This window comes from Gallinula chloropus (genome assembly GCF_964237585.1).
Source record: "Gallinula chloropus genome assembly, chromosome: 9".
Taxonomy (NCBI): Eukaryota; Metazoa; Chordata; class Aves; order Gruiformes; family Rallidae; genus Gallinula; species Gallinula chloropus.
Window position 1 is genome coordinate 21,958,277 of NC_140094.1, and position 22,707 is coordinate 21,980,983.

The following is a 22,707-nucleotide window of genomic DNA, read 5'->3' on the forward strand; positions in this document are numbered from 1 at the left end:
TTTCTTCAACTATGCTGGTGTCTAACACATTTTATTTAGGTTCCTGACAGCCAATGCTTCTACCTGAAAAACACCCTACCCCTAATAATCTGCTGTCGTGACATATTTTTATTTCATTCTCGAGCCAATACTGCCTCAAGCTTTACCATCATCCCGTAGCCCTTACTTTTCTGTTTGTTGACTGATGGTGCTGTAGAGCAGCAGACAGATTGGGAACAAGGAGTTAGTTTGCCTCTGTCCTGCCAAACCAGTTCTGTGGGTCAACAACAGATTTTGGTTTCAAGGCTGTCAACCATGCTGTTCTCAAGAGTATTGTTTTCACTATAAAAAGCTTTTTAGCAGCTTTTAGTTTTCTTTCTTTTGCTCTTTTGTATCGATTTTTATTTTAATTTCTTCCATAAGCAATATATGAACTCCAAGATCGGAGCTGTCAGCGTAATCTTAAACTTTACTTAAAGGTTCACTCAAAGCAGAAGCATTAAGTCATTTCAGTGCCAGGTATAAGCTATTAAATAATTCAATGTGTACTTTTTCAACAGACATAAATTATTGACCAGAAAATGGCCCAGCGAAGCCCAATCTTCCCAACTCTTGCCCCTTCTGAAAGGTACAGTTTGGAATGCAAAAAAATAAACCCTTCATATTGCAGAGTATTATGTGTCTCTCGATTCCCTATATACTGCTGTGCTGTAACTTGGAACTTTGGCAAAGTGAAACACTGTAGATTCATTCAAATCATGGCCCAAACCACAATTCCTTACTGAGCTTCTACTTAACTCTTTCCTGGAGATGTTACATAGCTTAAACTGTAACTGAGTAGAAGTCCAAGAACACTATACTTTAGCCAGTCTCTTCATAGCATGCAATAAATGTGAAAACTCAGAGCCAGAAGTGACCTTTGTTAGAGCCCTCTTACATCTCTATCAATATCATCATGGTTAAAGCATACTGTTAATTTGGCTCATTCACCAGAGAAACCCACAGAAAAAGCACAGTAAATAACAGAGTTCCAAGAAAAAGATCTCCTCTTTCAAGGTGGGGTTGAACTTGTATCTTCCACTTACACTTCTGAAAATTTTCTTTACTCTTTGCAGAACATAGTGACAGGGATATATTGCATCCATAAGTAGCCTTTTTTTCTTGGGTTTGGTTTTTTGGTTTGGGTTTTTTTTTTACTTTGGCCACCCATGAGCTCCATTACTTTCCACGCAACCTATGGCAATGCAGAGCTCTCAAAAAATCTAGAGAGTTATTGAAGGTAGCCAAATGTAAGCTATTTCGGGGGGGGGGGACGGGGGGGACGGGACGGGACCTGCCTTCCAAGACTATGAGAAGCTTGTAGTAATTTTGGTCTCTCCTCAGTTTCTGTCCAGTTCTGTATGGTATTACAGGATAGCTACAGAGACTGGAAAAAGGCATGGATACAATCTCAGTCTGTTTCCATTTGATTTGCATACCCACCTTCTACAGTTACTGCTTCCTTTAAGCCAGAAAACTGTAGAGACAAACAGCACTGCTCTTGAAACACAATTAAAGGGTTCTGAATTTGGATTCTTAACCAAATTATGGTTGTGAATTGTAACTACTTTTATAATGCTAATGTCCTTTTCATGAGATCCTATGCTTTTGTAAGCACCCTTAAAGAAAAGGAAAAAGAGCCTGACCTGCCTTTGTGCAAGATAAACACAGTAGCAAGCACAGCACCTGCTTACTCAGGGGGCCTGCTGTACTTCAGGGCTTCTCTTCAGTATTACTGCTAAGATAGTATCACAGTGTGTCCAGTGGAAAGACACTGCAGAACTCTGTGTAAGAACCTAACAATATCTGGATATTCTTCTTCACTAGACGGGTGCGAAACCTCCCGCTGCACAGCCAGGCACTGACAGCGGTCCCCTTGGCATCTGCGAGCTTGGTGGATCAGCTGGAGGACAGAATCCTGAGCCATGAGAAAACAACAGCGGCCCTTGTGGAACACGCTTTTCGCATTAAGGAGGACATTGTTTCCACTCTGCACAGAATGCAGAACAAAGCGGGGGGCGACCGGTTGGCCAGGCAACTCCTGGAAGAACACATCCGAAACATAACGGCCATAGTGAGGCAGCTTAATCGGGACATTGAGGTATGTCAAGAATTCTTCACAGGACCAATGCCATCCCGGCTACTTACTCCTAACCTCATCAGAAAGTTTACCATGGGACACGCTGAGGTCAGACAAGGTCTGAAGATCCCCTAAGCTTGTAAATTGTTTTCATAACTTGAAAAACTGTTTGCAAATTACGTAATTCTTACAGTGGCTAAGAAAATAACACAGGATATTAGCATATAAACACCAGAACCTTTGTGGGACTAATAAGTTTGCTTTCAAAGGCTGCACTGGAAAACCCTGAAAGAAATGAATTAACAGGACAGAAATACTCAGCTCAGCTTCAGTCCACAGGCTGTGCTGTACAGACGCAAGGAAATGCCTTAGCTCTATAATAAATTTCCTTTCACTTCTGACTTGCTGATAATACCAAGCAGGCAAACCCAACTGCTCATTTTTATGACCTAATCGTATGCAGATATGTAATGACTTCATGTCTGACCTCTGCTGCAGTGAGCAACAGGGGTGTGGTGGGTAAAGAGAAAGGATAAAAATTAGAAACTACGCCTCCATTCCACTGTTAAATTATACTTTATGTGTGTTACAGTATTTATGTGCAGATTGGGCACTAAGAATAAGAAATCAGAGACGACTTAAAAGGTGTCTGATTTAGTACTATATAACACAAAGCTTTTAATAAAGTAAAGTGGTATCTGATGTTACTGAAATACTGAAAAATAACAAGTGACATTTTAAGTGTACATTAGATGTGACATACTGAGCTTATATTTGCATATGAATGCTTTGTAGATGCTGCAGGAACAGATTCGTGTCAGAGACAATCTCAGCTATGGAACAAATTCTACCCTGAAGAGTCTGGAAATGCGGCAGCTCTCTGGGTTGGGAGATCTTCGGGGGAGAGTTGCAAGGTAAAACTCAGCACACAAGTATATTCTGGGGACCAGCTAATGTTGTTTTAATCTTGAAGCATGAACATTAATGATAATGGGTTGAATTCAACTTTGGCAAAATTCCCAGGACAATTTTGCTCGGTGTTTTCAAGAAAATGAGTAACAATCCTTTGCATTCCAGGATTAAACGTAAGAGTATCACCCTTAACCCCCAAAATTCCTGAAACTGTTTTTTAAGAAATAACCTAAAATTCCTCAGAAATTTGGATTTGGTTCAGCTTTAAAAAGTACGTTGGTTAGACTGGTCTATTGAAACTGACTAATGAGCACAATGACAAAGGCAGCATGGACCAACCTGCACTTGTAAAGAGCAGAGCAGGTGCACGGGTTTGTACATGTTTTAGAAGTAAAAACCTGTGCATTGCACTAGTGGTCAGCCATACTATAAACTACAAAGGCTACCTGACAGGAAAGGAACAGAAAGCTGCAAAACAACAGAAGTTTTACAAGCTGCTTGAAACTCTGGGTTACACTTGTGCAGACACCAGGTTGTGCCATCAATGCCACACGCACAAACCCCGACACGAGTGTCTGTGAAGCTGAACTCAAAGGACAGAGGATGTGTGTGGCTACTGAAAAAGGAACTAATCTGGCCTAAAGTAGCCTGGCTAATAACTTTGGTGGAATTATGCTTGTCCTGAACTTGACCTATTGTGTATACTGTACTGATAATCTTTTCTTTTTCATACTTCAACTGATTTGGTGATAACGTGCAGCATCCTGCAGAGATAATCAGGGATGGGTTTCCCTGGAACTTGAAAAGTTCAAAGTTTTCTATTAACATTTGATAGTTTAAAATTTCCATTGTAACTTTCATAACTCATTTTAAAAAGAATACTTCAGAGAGGTTTTACAGTCTTTAAGTTATGCTTTATCCTTTAGTAAACATTTTGTCAAGTCAGAAAACCGATTGAAAAATTTTATATATATATATATATATATAGGTACACACATATAGGTTTCACTGAGAAATCCCTAACAAATGTACATCCTTAGATCTTACTGCTTCTTTACATACCAAGTCCTCATTGAAATCATACTATGCTCTGACAGAGGTTCTTATTTGGAGCAACAGTTACTGACACCTAAGACAACTCAGGTGACCAAACACGTGGCAGTGCAAGCTTCACAATGGGGCCTTTGCCTGTCCGGAGTACTTGGTATGGGGATCGGTGGTACACCAGCACAGTCTCTCCCAGGGTTTCTTCCTTTATTTACTTAGGGCACCCACCTTCTGCTCTCTACATAGAAACTTTCCCTAAATGAGGAATAAGCTTGCCTTTATCAGAAACCAAGTTAAAGCAGCGCTCCATGGGTGAAAGCTACTTGCCTTTATTTATAGGCATACTCTACTTTGAAAATGAGCGTTCCTGTGAATAATGATTACAGTAATATCTGGAGATGATGGTCAAGACAGCAGTTTGTTAGGCTGTTGGCACTATGTGGGTACTTACCAGGAACTTTGGCTGGGACACAGGCTTTTTGATTACTCCAGCCAATGTTCCTTATATAAAATTAGGTGAACTCGCCTACTGTAATTTTACTCTTCACATGTACTCCTGCTAGCATTCAGATGAGTTCAAAGAGTGAAACCTTAGAAACACAATCAAGTCCCTGTGGGCTAGCACCTCAGCCTGCATCAGCTCCCAAGGCAGCGACGGCACTAGGTGCGGCCCAGGCTGCAGGGACGGGAGGCTAATTTAACATCACATTTGCTCTCGGCTGGAAGCACACAGATGGGAATCAGTGTGAATCATTTATAGATGTCGCGTGACAGTAAACCACCCAAGTCTGAGCCTTTTGATCCTGTAATAATTTTAGTGTCAATCTGGGGATTCTGGCCAAATTTCAGCTCCAGTAATTCCATGCACACTAAGCATCCTATTCAATTGCAGTACTGGAGGGAGCGGTGTTTATTTCCTAACACCAACTGTTCTGTAACATACCAATATATCATTGAACAACTGTCTCATTATCTCTCAAGGGTTGCTGCTTCTGATGATGAGAACAGGGATCTCTACATGCACACATAGTTCTGAAGCACAGCTCAAAAACCATGCTACCCACAGCTGTGGAGGAGTGAGATTTGGATAGACCTCACAGCTGACCTCACCTGCATCACAGAATCAACTAATATCCCTAGAAGATGATGACTGAATACACATTACAGCTCATGCTTCTGGGCCATTTCTCATTAAGCATAATTTATTGATGAATTTGAAAAGCATCAATACAGTGCTCACCATGAATGATGCTGTATATTTCCCTAAGAATCAGCATTATTATCAACTTCAAGAAAAATATTACCTCTATTAAATTCAGTGACACATTGAACAGAAAATAACATAGAAGCCAAGAGATCCATTACTCCAGCCTCCTGCTCCTGACAATTATATATAGCAGAGACCTACTAATTCTATTCCTAGTGCTATTAAATCATAAAACTAATGAGTAATGCCTTATCACTTACAGAACAGCTTGTGGACTCTGACCATTTGTCCGGAAAGTTTACGTACAGCAGCCTGGTCAGAGCCATATCAGTAGCTGTCTCTAGAACCTTCCTGATAGCTGAAACATCCAGAGAAATGGCAATTATGTGTGTTCAAACTGGGCCTACTTTGCATATATAGATGATTTTTTTATATACATTATGGATCTGATTCATTTCAGACTCCCTGGACTCATTCTGCCCATAGACACGTAGGCAGAAAGCAGCTGGGGTGTACTGCCTCTCTCAGCTGCATCAGTACAGGGACTGCTGCACGCTGGCTGTGTAGGACATGCACACAGTGAGGACTATCAGAGCTCCCTGACCCAGCTCTGCTGTTCTGGTCAGTGGACCCCCTAGACATACCAACTTGCTTCACACTACTTGTTCTTCAGGCACTTGTTTTTCACTGAAATACTGGTACTTTAGTTTAAGCATCTCTTATTACAATAAAAGAGGAACATTGAAAGTCCTGATGTACCATTATAGCATATTTATACAGCATCCTGTTTGAGAGTACTGGCATTTATCTAGTCCCTGGTGATACCGAACAGAGCAACCATTGTGTTTTGATTTCTCTGACATTGAAGATAAGAAAAATACTCTTCAGTGTGCCAGAAAAACAAGTACTCCATTTGCTTACTACAACTTGGAAGGCAGCTGTTTGATAATGTCACTGCTTATATTAAACGTTACCGGTTTCTAGATTTACACTCTATTCTGAAATTGGCGCTACAAAATCTGCCCATTTACTCTTCATTTACTCATTTCACACGAGCACACAGCTGGGCAGTCAGCACTTGCAGAAAATGTCCTCCAAACCCAAACAGGACTAAAGCGAACACATCGGAGTGCATCTCTGACCCAAGTTTCAACAGTGCCTGTGTGCAACTGCTCGTCAGCACTGCACCGGCTCGTCTGCACAGCCAGCTTCACCACCTCAGGCATGAAGGCAAAGATTAATTACTTACTGTGTGTTTCTTTGTACAAAATGGGTTTATATACAGCTCTTACCTTTTTTAAACTGATACTCTCCCTTGAAATCTTAAACTTTATTTCTTCTTTATTTCCTCGTGCTTTTAAGATGACCAAACCTCAGAAGTTGTTCTCAACTGCTGTCTTCATATCCACAGTCCACTGGCTTAATTTATATGGACACTGATTAAATCACTCGGACACCAAAACCCAGTGCTCAGAAACGTTTAGTCCTATTTTTAAGCAGAATTCTATTGCCATTTTAATATTAACCTATAACACAGTATCAAAGCAGAGCTTTCAGAGGTATGGGAAATTCAGTGGGGATTGTAAAGCGCCCTTTCCTCCCCCCCTTCTTTTTAAACAGGGTAAAATTCCAAACCATAACGTGCCCTTGTGTTTAGATAGCTGATTTTCTTCTGAACCATCATGCAGCAGAAGCCAGAATCAAAAGTGTTTCTTTAGAAAGCCCATGGCTTTCCATACATTCCTCTCAATATGCCCCACTCCATCTGAACGCTAGTGGGAGCATGGGCTGAGGGTATGCAGGTGTTGTAAGGTTTTGACTCAAAACACATACACACATAACAAATACCAGACTCATTCTTTGCTGCCACACACTGCTGTTTTCTTCCAGGTCAAAACTAACCCAGTGTTTGTGAGTGTGTACAACATATATCTGGCAAAGACACTTCTCACTGACTATTTCAATATATGGAGATAGTTTTAAAAAAACCCACAGAAGGATAAACATTCCATATCTTCAGCCAATGGAATTTAAACTTTATTCCAACACGGCTCAAAAGGGTACCAATTAGAGTACCCCTGCAGAAAAATGAAATAATCTGATTAATACATACCAGGCTGGCACTAGATTAACAGTCAGAATTGAAACACTTTGGCTGCCATGCTGAAATGTGACCACTCTGATCACAGAACTGAATCTCACAAAGGAGAGATGCACCGTGATTAAACCCCAAACATGGGTTTGCCTCAAACACAATTACAGATGCCTGCTGTTTATATTTGCTACAGCAGGTTCAAAGCTGTTGCTTTTTATATTTTCTGTCATGCCTCAGAGAAACAAAACTAACCAATTTTTTTGAGGCTTTTGGTGACTAGATGCAAGATGATGTCATTCCTCTGATTCTCTCTGATCACAACAACATGGAGAGATTTGGCTTCTCTCGCCTGCCTAAAGAAACTGCCTGATGGTAACACCTACAAGTACAGTTCACTGCCGTGTAAACCTTAGCTGCTCTTCCCACGGATATTGCTAATTGGCCTCACAATGCTGAGCTGCTCAGCTATACATGAATTTCCACAGTTTTGTGATTTCTGTGTGCTATTTCACATTGCTGATAATTTCCACACTGAAATTATGCTGTACCTCTAAGCAGACGCTCACTTTGTCATCTCAGCTGTTACTTTCCCTTGCTGATTAATGATAATGATAGTCACTGTAACCCAGGTGATGAAAATGCATGTTGAAGTGAAAGCCTGCAAACTGAAATGTGACTAAAAAGAGGTTAAAATGTGTCACTGGTTTAGGTAACGCCTTAACGTGCCTTAGCTTTCTCCCTTTTGCTGCCTCTTTTCCCCTCGGATTGGCACTGTTTTCCATCAGTTTCACAGATCACATTTGGTAATGTTGCCAATTACATATTTCCCTTAGCAAAAAAATCTACATGACTCGTGCTTCACAGAGGTCTTACTCCTGAAATCACAGTAGTTACGTCTCCACAGCTCCCTTACTGTCCTTACTGTATGACTGCAGGTGAAATCCACCTGGCCAGGGTATTTTTGAAAGCACACACGTTCTACAGCACATTTAGCCTGAAAATGTTACCACATCAAGAAATGCTCCAGCCTGAAGAAAGGAAACAATAATTATTATGTTCCAGGACTGCATTTCATAGTCTTTTGTGAGATGAAATTGCCATTGCTTTCAATGACAGTTTTACCTAAATAAAGACTAGTAACTGTAAAATTTGCCCAGATTGTTGACTACACATATTAATTGTATACTGCTATTTCACAAATAAATCTAAGCCTCAGAGGAACACAGCTACAATAATGAGCAAGTGTTCCTCAATTATTTAGGCTTCTAATCTCGTAGGTGAAATCACACACACCTAACAGATGTCTTTTGGGGCATGACGAAAGTATGAGGTATGGAAATTCTGCATCTTTGCATGTCTGCCATGATTTCCCTGACTGATAACAACAGACTCTACCCATACTACGTCAGTGCCAAGATAACAGGAATGCATGTGTCAGAGTATTTGACTTCTAGTCCCCTCTGGGAGCAGTTTGCTGAATACTACAAGATATATCACCATTCTTACAGTCTCATAAGACATTATTTGACTAGAGAAATGCCCAGTCTCAAATAGATAATTTAAAGAGCCTGGAGCTTATATTCCATTCAGCTGATGCTTTGGCATTTATTTATTCCAGGTGTGATGCTGGGTTAGCCAGGTTGTCTGCAGAGCATAAAATTACATATGAACGACTCCAGAGCCTAAGTAAAGACCAACACACCTCCAAGCTGATCTTAGAATCTAAAATCAAAGAGGCAGAAATACAGGTATAGTATTTAGAGCACGGCCATCCACATACGGGTAAGAGTTACAGTCTACAGACTCCATTATGGTTAATTATTACCCTGGGAGGTCACAAGATGTACAGATGGAGAGGTGTAGCTGCTTACAGCCCCTCTTAGATTGAATATGGGTACCCAGCTGCACTACTGTACTGGTCTAACTGAAAAAATGCCCTTAATATGCTGCTGTGTGGAGGAGGCTGGTATTTATAGGCACCTGAAAGGACTCGAGGAATGAACAGAAGTCAGTGCTTTCTGGCCTGAATGGCTTCTTGAGATGGAGTGGGAACATGACATGGATGCTCTGTAACAGTACCACAACAAAGCAAGCATCAGTGCCTCTCCCTGTATTCCTTGGCCATCCTGGGGTAATTTTGTATGGATTTGAACACCATTTTTGAAGGTCTACAAAAAAAAAAAGTGGTATGAGAATGGAAGTGAACTAAATGGGTAAAATCTGTTTTGCCTGTCTCAGAAGGCTGGGTATAGCATGTTAACATGCCAGCCTGCTAGGAGCATATTGTCATGTTAAACTGGGGTGATAGTTTTGGTAAGAAACATTTTCTGTCAGTAATTACCAGTTAAATCCAGCACTTTTATCACTGCAGTAGCCGTTATACGTGGAGTGATGCAGAATACCATTCACTGGTGGAGTGCTTTGCCCTACTTACATGGCAACATGGAGACATGTGGGTCGTGTAAATTTGGGTGTCTCAGTGGGGTGGGGCTGGGGAACAGACACACACTTTCAAGGCAAGGCTGCTCAAATTATTTAGGCCTGAAAAACTATGGCCTTCACAATGCTGATACTTCCATCTTTTCAGACAGCATAATCTGGTAGTTTTTGAAACTTCAGCAAAAATGCCCCTTCTTTAAAATCTCTTCTATTATGAAAACCTCCTAAATGAGTCTGTGAGGAAATGCTGCTGAAGAATAGCGCATTATGAATGTCGTTTCAGATTTCTCACCTTCTGAGCAGAGTAGAGCAATCAATAATGCAACAAGAAGCCAAGCTGAAGATGGCCTACAAAGAGAACAACCAACAGCTCCACCTTCTGGACATGAAGTGAGTGCCCGGAACCTCTTCGCTGCCGTGTGCCTTGGATGGCAGAGCCTGCATGGTCCAAGTCTGTCTGTTGTCACCCTCAGGTCTCCAAAAGCAGGAGCCCGCTGAAATAAGTCTGTGCGCTCAGCAGGCATTACAAAAGCACAGCGCTCTGTCAAGCAGGACTCGCTGTCAACAGGAATTCTGCCCCTTGTGTGGTTAGGCAAGTTTGAAAAGCCCATCGAGTCCCTGCTTAAGTGTTCGGGCAGAACCTGTGCTGCAGATGACAAGTAAGAGTTTCTGTAAGGCTGGTGCCGTCGGGCAGGAGCTGTTCAAAGCAACGGCTGCCGGGGTGGCTGTCAGGGCAGGGCACCAGGACACAAGCAAGCAGGAGGCGAGGCACGGCAGCTACAAAGTGTTACACTGCTTTAATTTGGCTTCAGATACGAATATGTAACTCAAAGACTTGAATTATTAATGAAAAGCTACCGTGTTACTGCTGAACATTACATGGGGATGTATTCAGCTCAGACACTAACTCCTTTCCAGGGATTTCGCTCAGTGTCAGTCCTGGCTGAAGCCATCCACATCCTTACTCCTTATTGCCATCCTCATGCAACCCCATCCCTTAAGTCAGAGAAACTGTTTGCAAACCAGATGAAAGAATTGATCCATATTTCAAATATTCACTAAAAATAGACTTCCTAAAAACCAACTTCACTGGCGCAATTTGCTGGTGTAAACTTGAAGTGGGTACGGGCAACCTAAGTGAGGCTACATGAGCCAGCATTGCCACAAAAATAAATGGCTACCAAATCCTCACTGAGATTTAAGATCTATGGATGCAAAGATAATGTGAGTAAATGACCATACTCTGTTTTCAATGCTGCAAAGAATTTGCACCTATTATGCTTCAAAATGTTTTTCATCTAACTTCTGTTTTCATTTGCTGTTTCATTTCCTAACCCAATGTTACCTTATCTAGTTCAGTAGCCTTAACGTCCTAAGATTTACCTTTAGCATGGTGTTAAGAATGTATTAGGTTATTAATTACTCTTAATGATCATGTTCATAGAATAGTCACTGCTGAATGACCAGAAGTTCTGCTCTTTTGTATCTGCTGATTTCTATTCTGCTCTTAGATTAAAAAATGCTGTTGAGGAACTCAGCGGCCAGATTCTGTCTGCACGCAGCTGGCTGGAACAGGAACATGAAAGGATTGAAAAAGAGCTGGTGCAAAAAATTGACCAACTCTCATTGACTTTTAAGGAAAACACTGTAAGTTTAATTACAATCTACTAATAATACTTCTGAAAAAATATTCAAAAGCATTGCTAATAAAACTAAGATGATGTAATTGAGATATCTGAGTGAGATTTTCTCACCTCCTCGATCTTTGACCTCCTCTCCTTCCACTGATGTCAGCTATAACATCCCCACAGCCTGGGAGTCTTGAAATAAATCTGATCACTTTGGAATAGCGCAGTATTTTAGCCTCCAGTAATCAAGTCAGTTTAAACCGCTCCATAGAAAAATTAAATTCCTTACGCCTTTGAATTCCACATAAAAGACATCTAATCAGTATCTACTGTGTATCTGGGAAAGAATGCTGAACCTTCTTAAGCAGGTTAAATCATTAAAATTCTTTTTCCCGGCTCCAGGAAATGAGTGAAAGAGCTATAGAGATGAAATTCAACCAAATGGCAGAGAAAATCGACAAAATAGAGGAAATACAGAAAATAACCACGGAAGCACATGAAGCCAAACAGACTGAAGAAAAGATAAATATTCGCATTGGCAAACTTCAAAATGAGATAAATGAAGATATAAAAGAAATGAAAGCTGAAGTTAATGCTGGTAGGACACAGTTACCTAGTTCTTGATTCTGAATTGTGGTACCAATGATCGACCTATAACAATATGCAAAATACCTGTGCTTGCATTAAAGTTTAAAGACTTTCAGGCCAGATGTAATGGCTGCATCTGTGGCATTAGAAAGGATTTTTGCCCAGTGTGAAACTCACAGCTTCGAATGCTCTCCCCCCAGAGAGCACAGGGGAATAGTGAGGCTGCAGCCGGGGTGGCTTTGCCATCAGCATGCCATTACAGTCCTAGCTTTCTTCACAACTTTTGCTGTCCTCCTACTGTAAAGCAGAGTGCTATGGTAGGAAGAACATTCTATAGTAGTTATACAATGCTCTTTGGATTGTGAACTAATGTAATTCTCACCTACAATTAGGATTTGCAGCTATCTACGAGAGCATTGGGTCTCTACGGCAAGTTCTAGAAGCGAAAATGAAGCTGGACAGAGATGAGCTACAGAAGCAGATCCACCAAATGAAGCAGGAGCTTCCAACGTGGGGAGAGGCTGGACCATGACTGCGAAATTTTGTCTGAGAGTAATGTTTACTTGGCTCAATAGGCAGGCTATACTCTTGCTCCAGTCTGTAACCCAAACCCAGCGCATGCCCCGAGTGCCGTGCTGCTGTTGCAGAGGTCCGTATGTTTACTCAAAGTGGTGAAAGCAAGCTCTTCATCGGACATCTGACTACAAGCTTTTAGGGCTGAGGTGCTGACTACCACTGCACTATTCCAGTTGCTCTCAGGAGGTTAAGCACCATGTAAAACTGGAGTAATATACTGGTGAAGCTGGCACCCAATTTGCTAAAGGCATTCCAGTGCTCCCCAGTTTTGCAGGCTTTATCGGGCAGGTGTATTTACACACCTATGGATAAGTCCCTGCACACACACCACTTTAAAAAGTCAACACAAAAACATCAAAACAAAACAAGTTGATATCACTTGTTTAATACATGCTTGACAAGATTCCCCACCTTGACACTTGTTACTCGATTGAAGTCAACAGACAGAAACTATTGACTTCCTGGGGAGCCAGAATTGGCACCAAACAGACCAATGTTCAAAGCCTAGATCCCATCAGAAAACCGTGAAGTTTTGCAAATAGCCTCTGTGTGTACGTGTAAACTAAGTAGTGTTATATAGCGTAGTTGTAACTGAGATGAGTCATGAACAACGTAAGAAACTTAACTCACGTGGTTTCAGTATTGTGACCTTGTAAAATTAATAACCAAGTGGGGTTGAGGAGGCAAATGATGTATATAGAGTAATTCATAACTGGGCATGTGTTCCTGTGACTTGTTTCATTATCCTGGTCAAAACTTCAAAAGGTCTGAAAACAAAAGGGAAGGTGATAACCCAACAGTCTGCAGAACGTGGTGTGGAATAAAATGAAGTTTGTGATCTGCTTAGAAATTTTTCTTGAAGTAAACCAACTAATTCTTCAAATTCAGGTAGACTTTAATAATTTCATGGTAAATAGACTTCAACCATTTAGTAGATTCAAATTGCTAATTGCATTCACAGTATTTCCCAATGGCAGCAGTGCTTATTTCCATTCTCAGAACAAATGAAAATCAGCACCCACATGGCATATATTTTCCTGTCTAGATTAATATGTTGATTTTATAGCTTCATTCATAGCCTGATATTGCTCATGTTTGTAAGCCATGCAGGATGAAGAACAGAAGCCTTCACCCAGTATTTTATTTATACTAGTAACAGAAATTCATATACAAAAATACTATTAATTTACAAAAGCATTACTGTTAATGTAAATAAGTTAATAGTATGTCTCTGCACTGTCTTTAACGGACCTCTCTTTTGGCCACTATCACAAAACTATACTGCTATTTGAAAAAAATCAGTGGCCAATTTCTCTCCACTTCTGTGATAGGTTTGGCCCACAGAGTCACCAAATTAAAAAAAGAATTAAATCACTCCAAAACCTTAAACCCTTTAACTTCAGCAGGACAGTGTAATGGGGGGGGGGGGGGGGGGGAAGAAAAACCCCAAATTTTTAAAGTCAATCTTTACAGGATTAGCACCTAAGTTTATATTCACATTCTTAACATATCGAAGACACACAAAGCTTTTGCAACTCTGCTTTCCAATGCTCTCTGCTAACAAAACTGCCTCTGTTATTCCTATTCTGTATTATCCACGTGCTGTGAAACGTATCTACAACAGCAGCTAAGGGGAAAGCCCCGCTCACTAAAGGGAGAAGATGAAATGCTTGCAGATATTTAATAATTGTCTGAAAAAATCATTCTTTCTTCGTGTCTGTATTCTTATTGATTCTTAAATATTTAGCCATGTGAAGTGGAAAAGCTATCACTGGTGTTCTGTAAAGAAAAAAAAAAGGAACAAAGAAAGAAGCAAAAAGAGATGGAACAAAACCTCAGTAATTTCTTTCTTTTGTAATTGGAAATCTGTACCTGAGAGAATCTGGTATGATACAAAGAGCATACAAGGAGTCAGAGAAACAATATATACAGGACTTTAATAAAATGTTTCTCTTGTAAAATTCTTGTGTGATTCATCCAGATATAAACCAACACAAAATCCCTTCCAATTTTACTTTTGCTGTTTTGAAAATATTTTTTCTTCAATCTCAGCTAAAGCAGGTAACTAGAAGCTGAAATAGAACAACAGAGCCATGCAAGCTACTGTCAAGCAGTGCCTTCACACTACAGAGTGCCACGTGGAGGGAGGCATGAGCTGTAGGGACTCCTTGCCAGGGAGAGGGCTGTTACAGCTTCTCTGAGCAGCCTGTGCCAGGGCCCCATCACCCTCACAGGAAAGATTTTCTCCCTAATATCTAATCTAATTCTCCCCCATCCATCTTAAGGCCATTCCCCCTCATCCTAGCACTCTAAACCCTTGTGAACAGCCCCTCTTCAGCTTTCCTCTAAGTAAGCTCTCCAGCTTCCTTACTGGAAGGCTGCTATAATGCCTCCCTGGAGCCTTCTCTTCTCCAGGCTGACCAAGCCAAACTCTCTTAGCCCATCTTCCCAGGAGGGGCTCCCAACCCTCTGATTATCTTCACGGCCCTACTCTGGACTTGCTCCAACAGCTCATGTCCTTCTTGTATTGGGGACCCCAGATCTGGGGGTATTCCAGATGGAGTTCATGAGATCAAAGTAGAGGGGGGAAAATCACCTCCCTTGAGGTTTTCCCCCTGCACAAAATAGGTCAACAATGTCTTGTCTGCAGTTTGTCAGGGCGCGCTCATACCAAGTAATCAACAACTGAGTTCTTCAAGGGAGAATTAGAGTCTTTCAACCGTCTTAAAAGTTGTAACGGCAAAATCCTCTCCTCAGAAACATGCTGAGACTGAAGTGCAGTTGGGAAAACAATATTGAAAATGCACAAAATGCTAATTAATACAAAAAGTGCACTGACATAACCATAAACTCACCCAAGGAAGGACTGGGGGGAGCCTTGAGAAGCTGTCTGCTTCATCTCTCTGCTTCAAGATAGAGCCAGGTCTACCTAAAATATTTGTCTAACCTGCTTACAAAAACCTTTTAACAATAAACCACTGACTAATCAGTATATTGTAATGGTTAGTGAACACCACCCTAAATGAAGCCTTAGTAGGACAAGACGTAGTGGGCTTAAATTTCAAGCACAGACAACACAAGAACTGCTTTGTTACATTCTTTCCAGCATGTCCATTATTTTTTTAAGCCACCTGTGTTCAGATGAAGTTTCAAAGAGATCCTTGCCTGGTACTTCTGAAACCTTTTTTTTCCTTCCTACATACCCCAACCCCGCCCTACCCCAACAACCCCCACTGCCAACAAGCCAAAACCAGCCAGAAGCAGACCACTGCCTCTCATGAAGTTCTAAAATCCTTCTTTTGTCAGGTATTTAACATGCATGAGGCTTAAACCACTTCAGTGTGCAGACCACAGTGTCCAGTCAGCTCTGCTGCCTGCATGGCATAGCACGAGTCACAGGATGAAGACCCTTTACCCGGGGCACACGCCTTTCGAGCAGCGCATGGTCACACCGCAGGGCTGCAGCACCGTGCCGTGAAGGGCTGAACTGGGCACAGACCTCTGTCAGCAGTTACACAGCAAGTGTCTTATTTAGGCTCATTAAGCAAACCAAAGCAGAGATGCAAGAAGCCAAAGGGATGCTACTGACATCCAGCTGTTGAGGTAGCAGAGTTTTACACTGTGGATACTCTATCATTACACACCAACAGAGTGCAGTGGGCAGTTCCACCTTAGAGAAAAAATGACATGAGCAGCAGTACACTCCTGTAACACCAATTTCACCTGAAATGGAATCTTCTTTTCTCAACTTCTACATTTCCTAGTCTATCTTCTCAAGTATTTAGTCATCAGGGACAAGGAGGAGTCACCGTGTCTTAGAGAACCCCAGCACTCATTAGACACGTATCCCAACAACAGAAACGCCTGGTGACACACACGTGGTGGACGGATGAAGCCCTCCTGTGCGTAGAGGAGGGATTCCTCCTGTGCCACTCCCCACGGGGTAAGAAGGTCAGAGGCCAATTGGAGAGGAAACAGTGGCAATTGTGCGCAGTCCTCTCCTGAGCCGCCACAGGGTGTCACTGTTACTCCTGGCAAGCAAAGGGGATGCTCAAGGTACCTGTGTGATCGGTGAGTGATGCAGTACCCCGAGCTGGGTCTGGCTGGATGTAATGGTATTTGCGCATTTTGACAAGAGAAGAACAAAAAAAGGGAAGAACCTCCTCAAATTGTAACTGGAAACTCTCAATAAAGGCAGATGTTCAGTTAACCTGTCTGTCTGTGACGGTCCTTGAGACAACGTATGAGGAATGCTGAGTGCGGATCAAAGCTCTCTGCTGCCTTTTCTGTCAGGGAGACTTTGGTCAGCACAAACCATAAAAAACTCTCAAACTCTTTCCTAAACCCAGAAAAAAAAGTATAGAAAAATATCAGGGGCAGTTCTTGTAAAACATAAGTTCTTAAATCAAACAAAGCTCAAAGACCAACACGCACTTCACATGGATCGACCCAGGGGCTGCTGCAGACATGCAGAAGAGGTTCTTCTCCCAGCACTGCCTCCCCCTACAAGCCTGGCTTTGGCTGAGAGGCCAGAGGACAATCTGAACAGTTGCTACCAGATGAAGCTTTGGAGCTAGCACGAAGAGCTGTTCTCAACTGATGATCCTGATGAACAATACAGTAGAATAGCCTCAAACACTGCAAAACATGTGGGAGAGCCATAACTTCTGCTGGCATAGGTCAGTGAAGAATTGTTTTGAGCTCAGGATCTGATTTAAGAAGAAATTGACATAATATAAAAAGCCCAACTTTTGAGGGGATGAGTAGCAATTGATAGTGAGAGGAGAAGGGAGATTTGCTTCTTGTAGAGTGACAGGAATGAAAATAACACACAAGATGCACTGCTGCACATACTCCAAACAGCTGCACTCTTCAAACCTGACTCCGGTTTCTGCTCAGGGTCACCATCAAATGCCACTGCAGTGACAGGCCTGCACTGCCTGCAGTTGAAGTTGAAGCAGACTGTGCGTGAAGACAGGTTTTACTGACTTTGCCATCTTGTTTTTGCACCACCATTTCTTGGTGGTATCAGGACTGTGAGGTAGGCATCCACTTGCTAAGTGGCCTTTGTGATCTTGCTATCTCCACTACAAGTAACTTAAATGGTTCAACAATTGCATATAAGATTATCTATCCATCTGCATATATAATTCTCTGGTTCCATGTTGTACCACACTGTTTCTTCACTGTCTTTGAAAATTGTAATTTCTGATCACCATGTGTATAATATATACACCACAGAGCTCTAGGAAGGTGTAACAATTCAGAGTAGAACTTTTAAAATGCAGATAACGGAGAACAATGGAAGGTAAAACGTGCTACTGCCACGCTTTGAAAAGAGAAATGCTAACCTGTTTACTACTATAAATAATAAACCTTATTTACTTTACAGAGATCTTATGGGGATTGATCACTTTGTATCTTACACAAATTTGAATATGTGAAGTGCTGTGACCCAATTCCACATATGCTTTCCTTTGTGAGATTAATCTCCCTAAAATGAATGTGGCAGCTCACAGCACACAGTAAACTGCTTACTTATCTCTTTGCATGTTTAATGCTTTATGTAGCAAAACAAAAGGGACTGCTGCTCTCTGGTATGGTCTCCTGCTATCTCACCACATTAATAGCAGAATCTCAACCATTACTTAACATTTCGCCTTTCCAGTTATCACAGACTAATGGAACAGAACAGGAGTAGCTTAATATTATCACCATTTGTTTTAGTAAAGCATCTTATTTATTCAGTGAGGGGAGACTGGGAAAAGCCAAATAACAGTGACGCCATGAGACCCAGCACAGTGGTGAGACACTGGATCTCCCTATTTATCTGCGGCTAGTTTGGGCCTCCTGGCTGTAGAAACTCCTACATCAAGTTAAATTCCAAACAAAGAAGAGAGGAAGATCGAGTAGCATTCTGCCCGTGAGGCCCTACTGCCACTTGATGTCACCGCTCCTGTCAGGCAAAGGCCTGCAGGCTGCATGATAAAGTAGGAAAAACTCCATAAATAAGATAGCTGTCTGTCTGACACCCAAGCAGAGACCAAAGAACACCACAGATCTCATGATGTGATCAATTAGAGCTCCCAGTTTGAGCGTGATGGAAAACAAAACCAATGCAAGGACGTGTTCCAGACAAGTAATGGCCTTTCCTTCTGAGCTGACCTTTTCCACCTCACTCAAGAAAAACTCAATTAATACATTAATGGAGCCTGCATCACCTTTAATTCACCCACTACTAAACCCGATGGTTTCAAACTCCCAGAAGCTGAAGGACCCTCTGTAAACAGATGTTCTTCCTGCACATTAGTGATGTCTAAGCACATCAATACCATTTTGTTGTATACTAAAAGAATTAAGAGTTTACAATACCCTTGTCAGATAGGGATTACCACAATTCAGGTTAGAGGAAATGGCACACCATTAATTTATATTATCTTTCAAGGTTTCACAGCAAAGCTATGACACAGCAAGTAGTTAAGAGCCATTACTAGTTCCCTAGTAACAAGGAAGTGTTAACCTTTCTACACATCAAACTTTCAATTACACCATGGCAGTAAATAAATGCTATTTATACAAACCTTGCAGCTTAAGTGTTTTATAAGTGAGTATGTGGGAAGCACTGTGAAATATCAACTGATAGTTAATATTGAAATTACTGCTCGTTTACACTTCAGGCAAGTTCCATTGCTGCTATTTGAGAAGCATTTCAAAGCTTAGATTTCAGTGATTCACTTGAAGAATGTTTATAAATAGCAGTACATTTAAAAAAACCCACACCAAACCAATGAAAAAAACCCTCAAACAAAAAAACCTTCTGACAAGGACATCTTCTGGCCCTCAGAGGAAAGAATTGTTTTCAAAGGCAGTAACTGGGGCTTTTTTACCTATCAAAAGAACAGACTCTTTCGTCTGTCTTACAACATAAAAAAAGTCCTCAGGAATGCAAATACTTATGTCCAGGATCCCTAAATCTTACAGAACTCCCTCTGAAATACCAGGAGAAATGTTTCTACACACGACAGTCTGCAGTTCAAAATGACACAAAAGATATTACTGCCTTAGCAATGGCATCATTTACTTTTAATAGTGATGGTTTATGTCACACCTGTAAACATGCCCAGTAATACAAGCAGCAATTTAAACGCTCATATTCCTAATGAACTTTGAATGCTTTTCTGTAAGATACTCTAGACAGACACAGCCTGGATGCCTTTGGCACACGCATTTAAGCCCCTCATGCGTTCCCAGTACTTCTCCTCTGCTTTGCTTTGGATGGCTCTCTACCCACACACTGCTCTTCACAGAGCCCAATCCCAGTTCCCCACATGTACCTCCCAGGGGACCCTGCAGGTTAGTACTGCAGCTTTGTGTGAACCTGGGTTCCTTTCCTCAGCTCCTGGTCATTAAAGCAATGGACTTTCAGTGAAACTACATACTTCAAGGTAACTCTGGAAAGATGCAGTGAAGCATTTCAGGCCTAAGAAAGCAGGGACTCAGCAGCAGAGCTCTGCTGAATATTTTAGCATACTTCATTTTAATCCTGTTCTGTTTGAATCTACTGGAATTTTCCTAAAGGAAGGCTTCATACAATCACGTGGCTCTACAAAGACGTTCAAAGAGAAAAATTCAAAACCTACCTGGCTGTCGCCTTCCAGCTCGCTCTGTACCTCAGCCTCACCGCTTCAACAACCATGTTCTGGCTTTCTTTGTGATCTACGCAGTCCCTGTTAAAGAAATTGGATGCACTGAAAAATACCTCAATAGTCCTCACTGAATTAGGTGTTGCAGAATTAAATAATTAAATAATTCACCTGTGCTAGCACAAACAACGAGATGCTCTATGAATCCCCAGGTTTCATTAAGAAAAAAAACACCACAAAACAAACCCAAAACCAGCAGATCTACAATTAATCACTTCCTTAACAAAGCAAATGCTATACTGAAATGTAATCCAAAATTCAAATAATCTTTCCTTAAGAAGGATTCTATTGGCTAAGCAAATACCAGTTCAAGTGGGGGGGGGGGGAAGAGGAAAAAAGTATACAGATATATAAAAATCTAAAGGAAAGAGCTACCTCTCTAATAAAGCCAATGCTCTCTAAAAAGCATCTCTGCCTCTCCTGCTCCTGTCTTTAATCCTAAAAGCCCCATCAGTCTTCCACAGGTGGGACCCTGTGAGCATCCTGCTCTTTATCAGCTGGGCACTTCCACATTCACAGACCAACTCTATTTCCTCCTTCTCCATGGAGTCCTGTCACTTCCTCCTACAAACATGATACATGAAACTGGAGTTGGGGGCTGAACCTGGCAACATAACGTACAAATCAAACTGCTACGTGGGGATAAAAAACCAGTAGAAATCCCAGAGCAGGCCAGAACCCACCAGAGAAACAGAATGATTTTCTGGAGTGACTCAGCTTCAAACCAGGTCAGCAGTGAGGAAAAACATGTGACTGCCAAGCTGCTGTTGGGTGAACTACCAAGATCATGCTGGCACATTAGTCACCAGTCCTCTGTCACAAAATCCCCCAAAGCACTCCGCAGGAAACCAGCACCTGTGCTTGGCCTACATACAGCACCTTCAGCTCATCTCCAGTCTGCCAGAGAGATCTGGGGAAACTGGGTTCTTGTAACACATCAAATTGGGGATTTCTGGGCTTTGACATTCAGAACTTTCAAGATCAATGCTTCAAATGAGTTTTTACACAATATTTAAACTTTAAACATTAAGCGACAGGGTAAAATTTTCGAAACTATTCTGCTAATTTATTATTTTATTCCTGAGATGCAGCTGCCTGCTTAGATAACCTGCTCCTAGGCATACAAACTCCTTGGGTTCCCATAAGACTTAAGCTCCCAGGTGATCAGCATCTCTTTAAACAGTATGTCACAGGCCATAAATCACTGCAGTGCTTTAGAAACCGGTACTGTTATTAACATATTCTCTCTTCTGATCATCATCATGTGAAAACCTTTCAATGTTTGGGTACTAAAAGTCAGTACCACAGACAGTGCATCAGCAAACTGATAAATCACATTGTTACTTAGACTACTCAATCCATCTCGGCTACTTAGAAGCTGTCCTTGCCGCCTGGCATGAGCAATGTCAGTGTTGCCTCTTTCCTGACACACTGCATTATCTTCATAATTAAGTGGGAATCCAGAACGACAATTCTGACCACGAAAAAAACACCGCCTTGAATTACAGCCATTAAAGAGACCCACAGCATTTTTATTTAAGCATCCCAGGGGGTTTATTAGGAGAAATAGCTTCAATTAAAAATTAAGATTCGCTTACATAAATTAGCAAATGCAGGCATGCTGTCTTAGTTAGGTAGAGATTCCATACAGCAAAAATATCAGACAAATCTCTGAAAGTTTAGTCTCATTAAAAGAAGTCTGAACAGCATCTGAATATCTCTAATTCAAAGCTACTTTTAAAAGTAGCTTCTAAAAGATACTTTTAAAGAATCCAAATATCTCTGCTTTAAAAAGTCAGCTCAAAATACAAAATTAGAAAGCTTTCAATAAGCCCCTGCAAATGTCGTGCTTTATCTGCCTGGCTCAGGTAAGCGTGATGATTTTTCTCATGCTCTAATAATGTACCCAATGGATCACATGTAATGCCAACAGAGCTGCAAAACAAGGGGTTCGGCTTCTTGTGTCTGCTCTAGCATGACATGCAGAAGAAAAGTGCTCGAGCTGTGTGAAGCAGAATTCTCTCTGTAGGTGAGAAGCCATTCCACGTATGTTGGTCCAACTGGTAGACACATTTTGGATCAGGCTTTTACTTTATTTTTATCCTATCTTTTTTCTTAAAATTAGTCATTAAAGCAACCTGTGGTCTAAAATTCCTCCTGCAAAACAAATGCTAAAGGAAATACCTGAAAGCTTACGCAAGCTTGAAAAATCTTCCAACCTAATTAAAACCACTGACAAAACAGGCAGTTCCTTCCTCTCTACTTCATGGCCCCATTCTCCTTGATTTCATCCTCTCTGTCATATTAAAAGAAGTTTTAGAAAAAAATGGCCATTATAACTGTATAAACTAACTGTGGTCTTTCAAATCTAGTCCAAAAGAAACATGCTGAAAGCAATTTGCATTCACTCATGA

At 41.3% G+C, this 22,707-nt stretch overlaps 1 protein-coding gene across 1 annotated transcript; it reads left to right on the top strand.

The window, feature by feature from the left end:
- Positions 1 to 560: 560 nt before the first annotated feature.
- Positions 561 to 12,546, top strand: FAM81A (family with sequence similarity 81 member A; the record flags this gene model as incomplete). The annotated part of the gene is made up of 8 exons (XM_084268126.1): positions 561 to 607; positions 1,846 to 2,119; positions 2,894 to 3,012; positions 8,978 to 9,107; positions 10,082 to 10,188; positions 11,310 to 11,445; positions 11,829 to 12,024; positions 12,407 to 12,546. The coding sequence occupies 8 exons, from the start codon at positions 561 to 563 to the stop codon at positions 12,544 to 12,546; spliced, it is 1,149 nt and encodes a 382-aa protein (XP_084124252.1).
- Between the last annotated feature and the right edge of the window lie 10,161 nt (positions 12,547 to 22,707).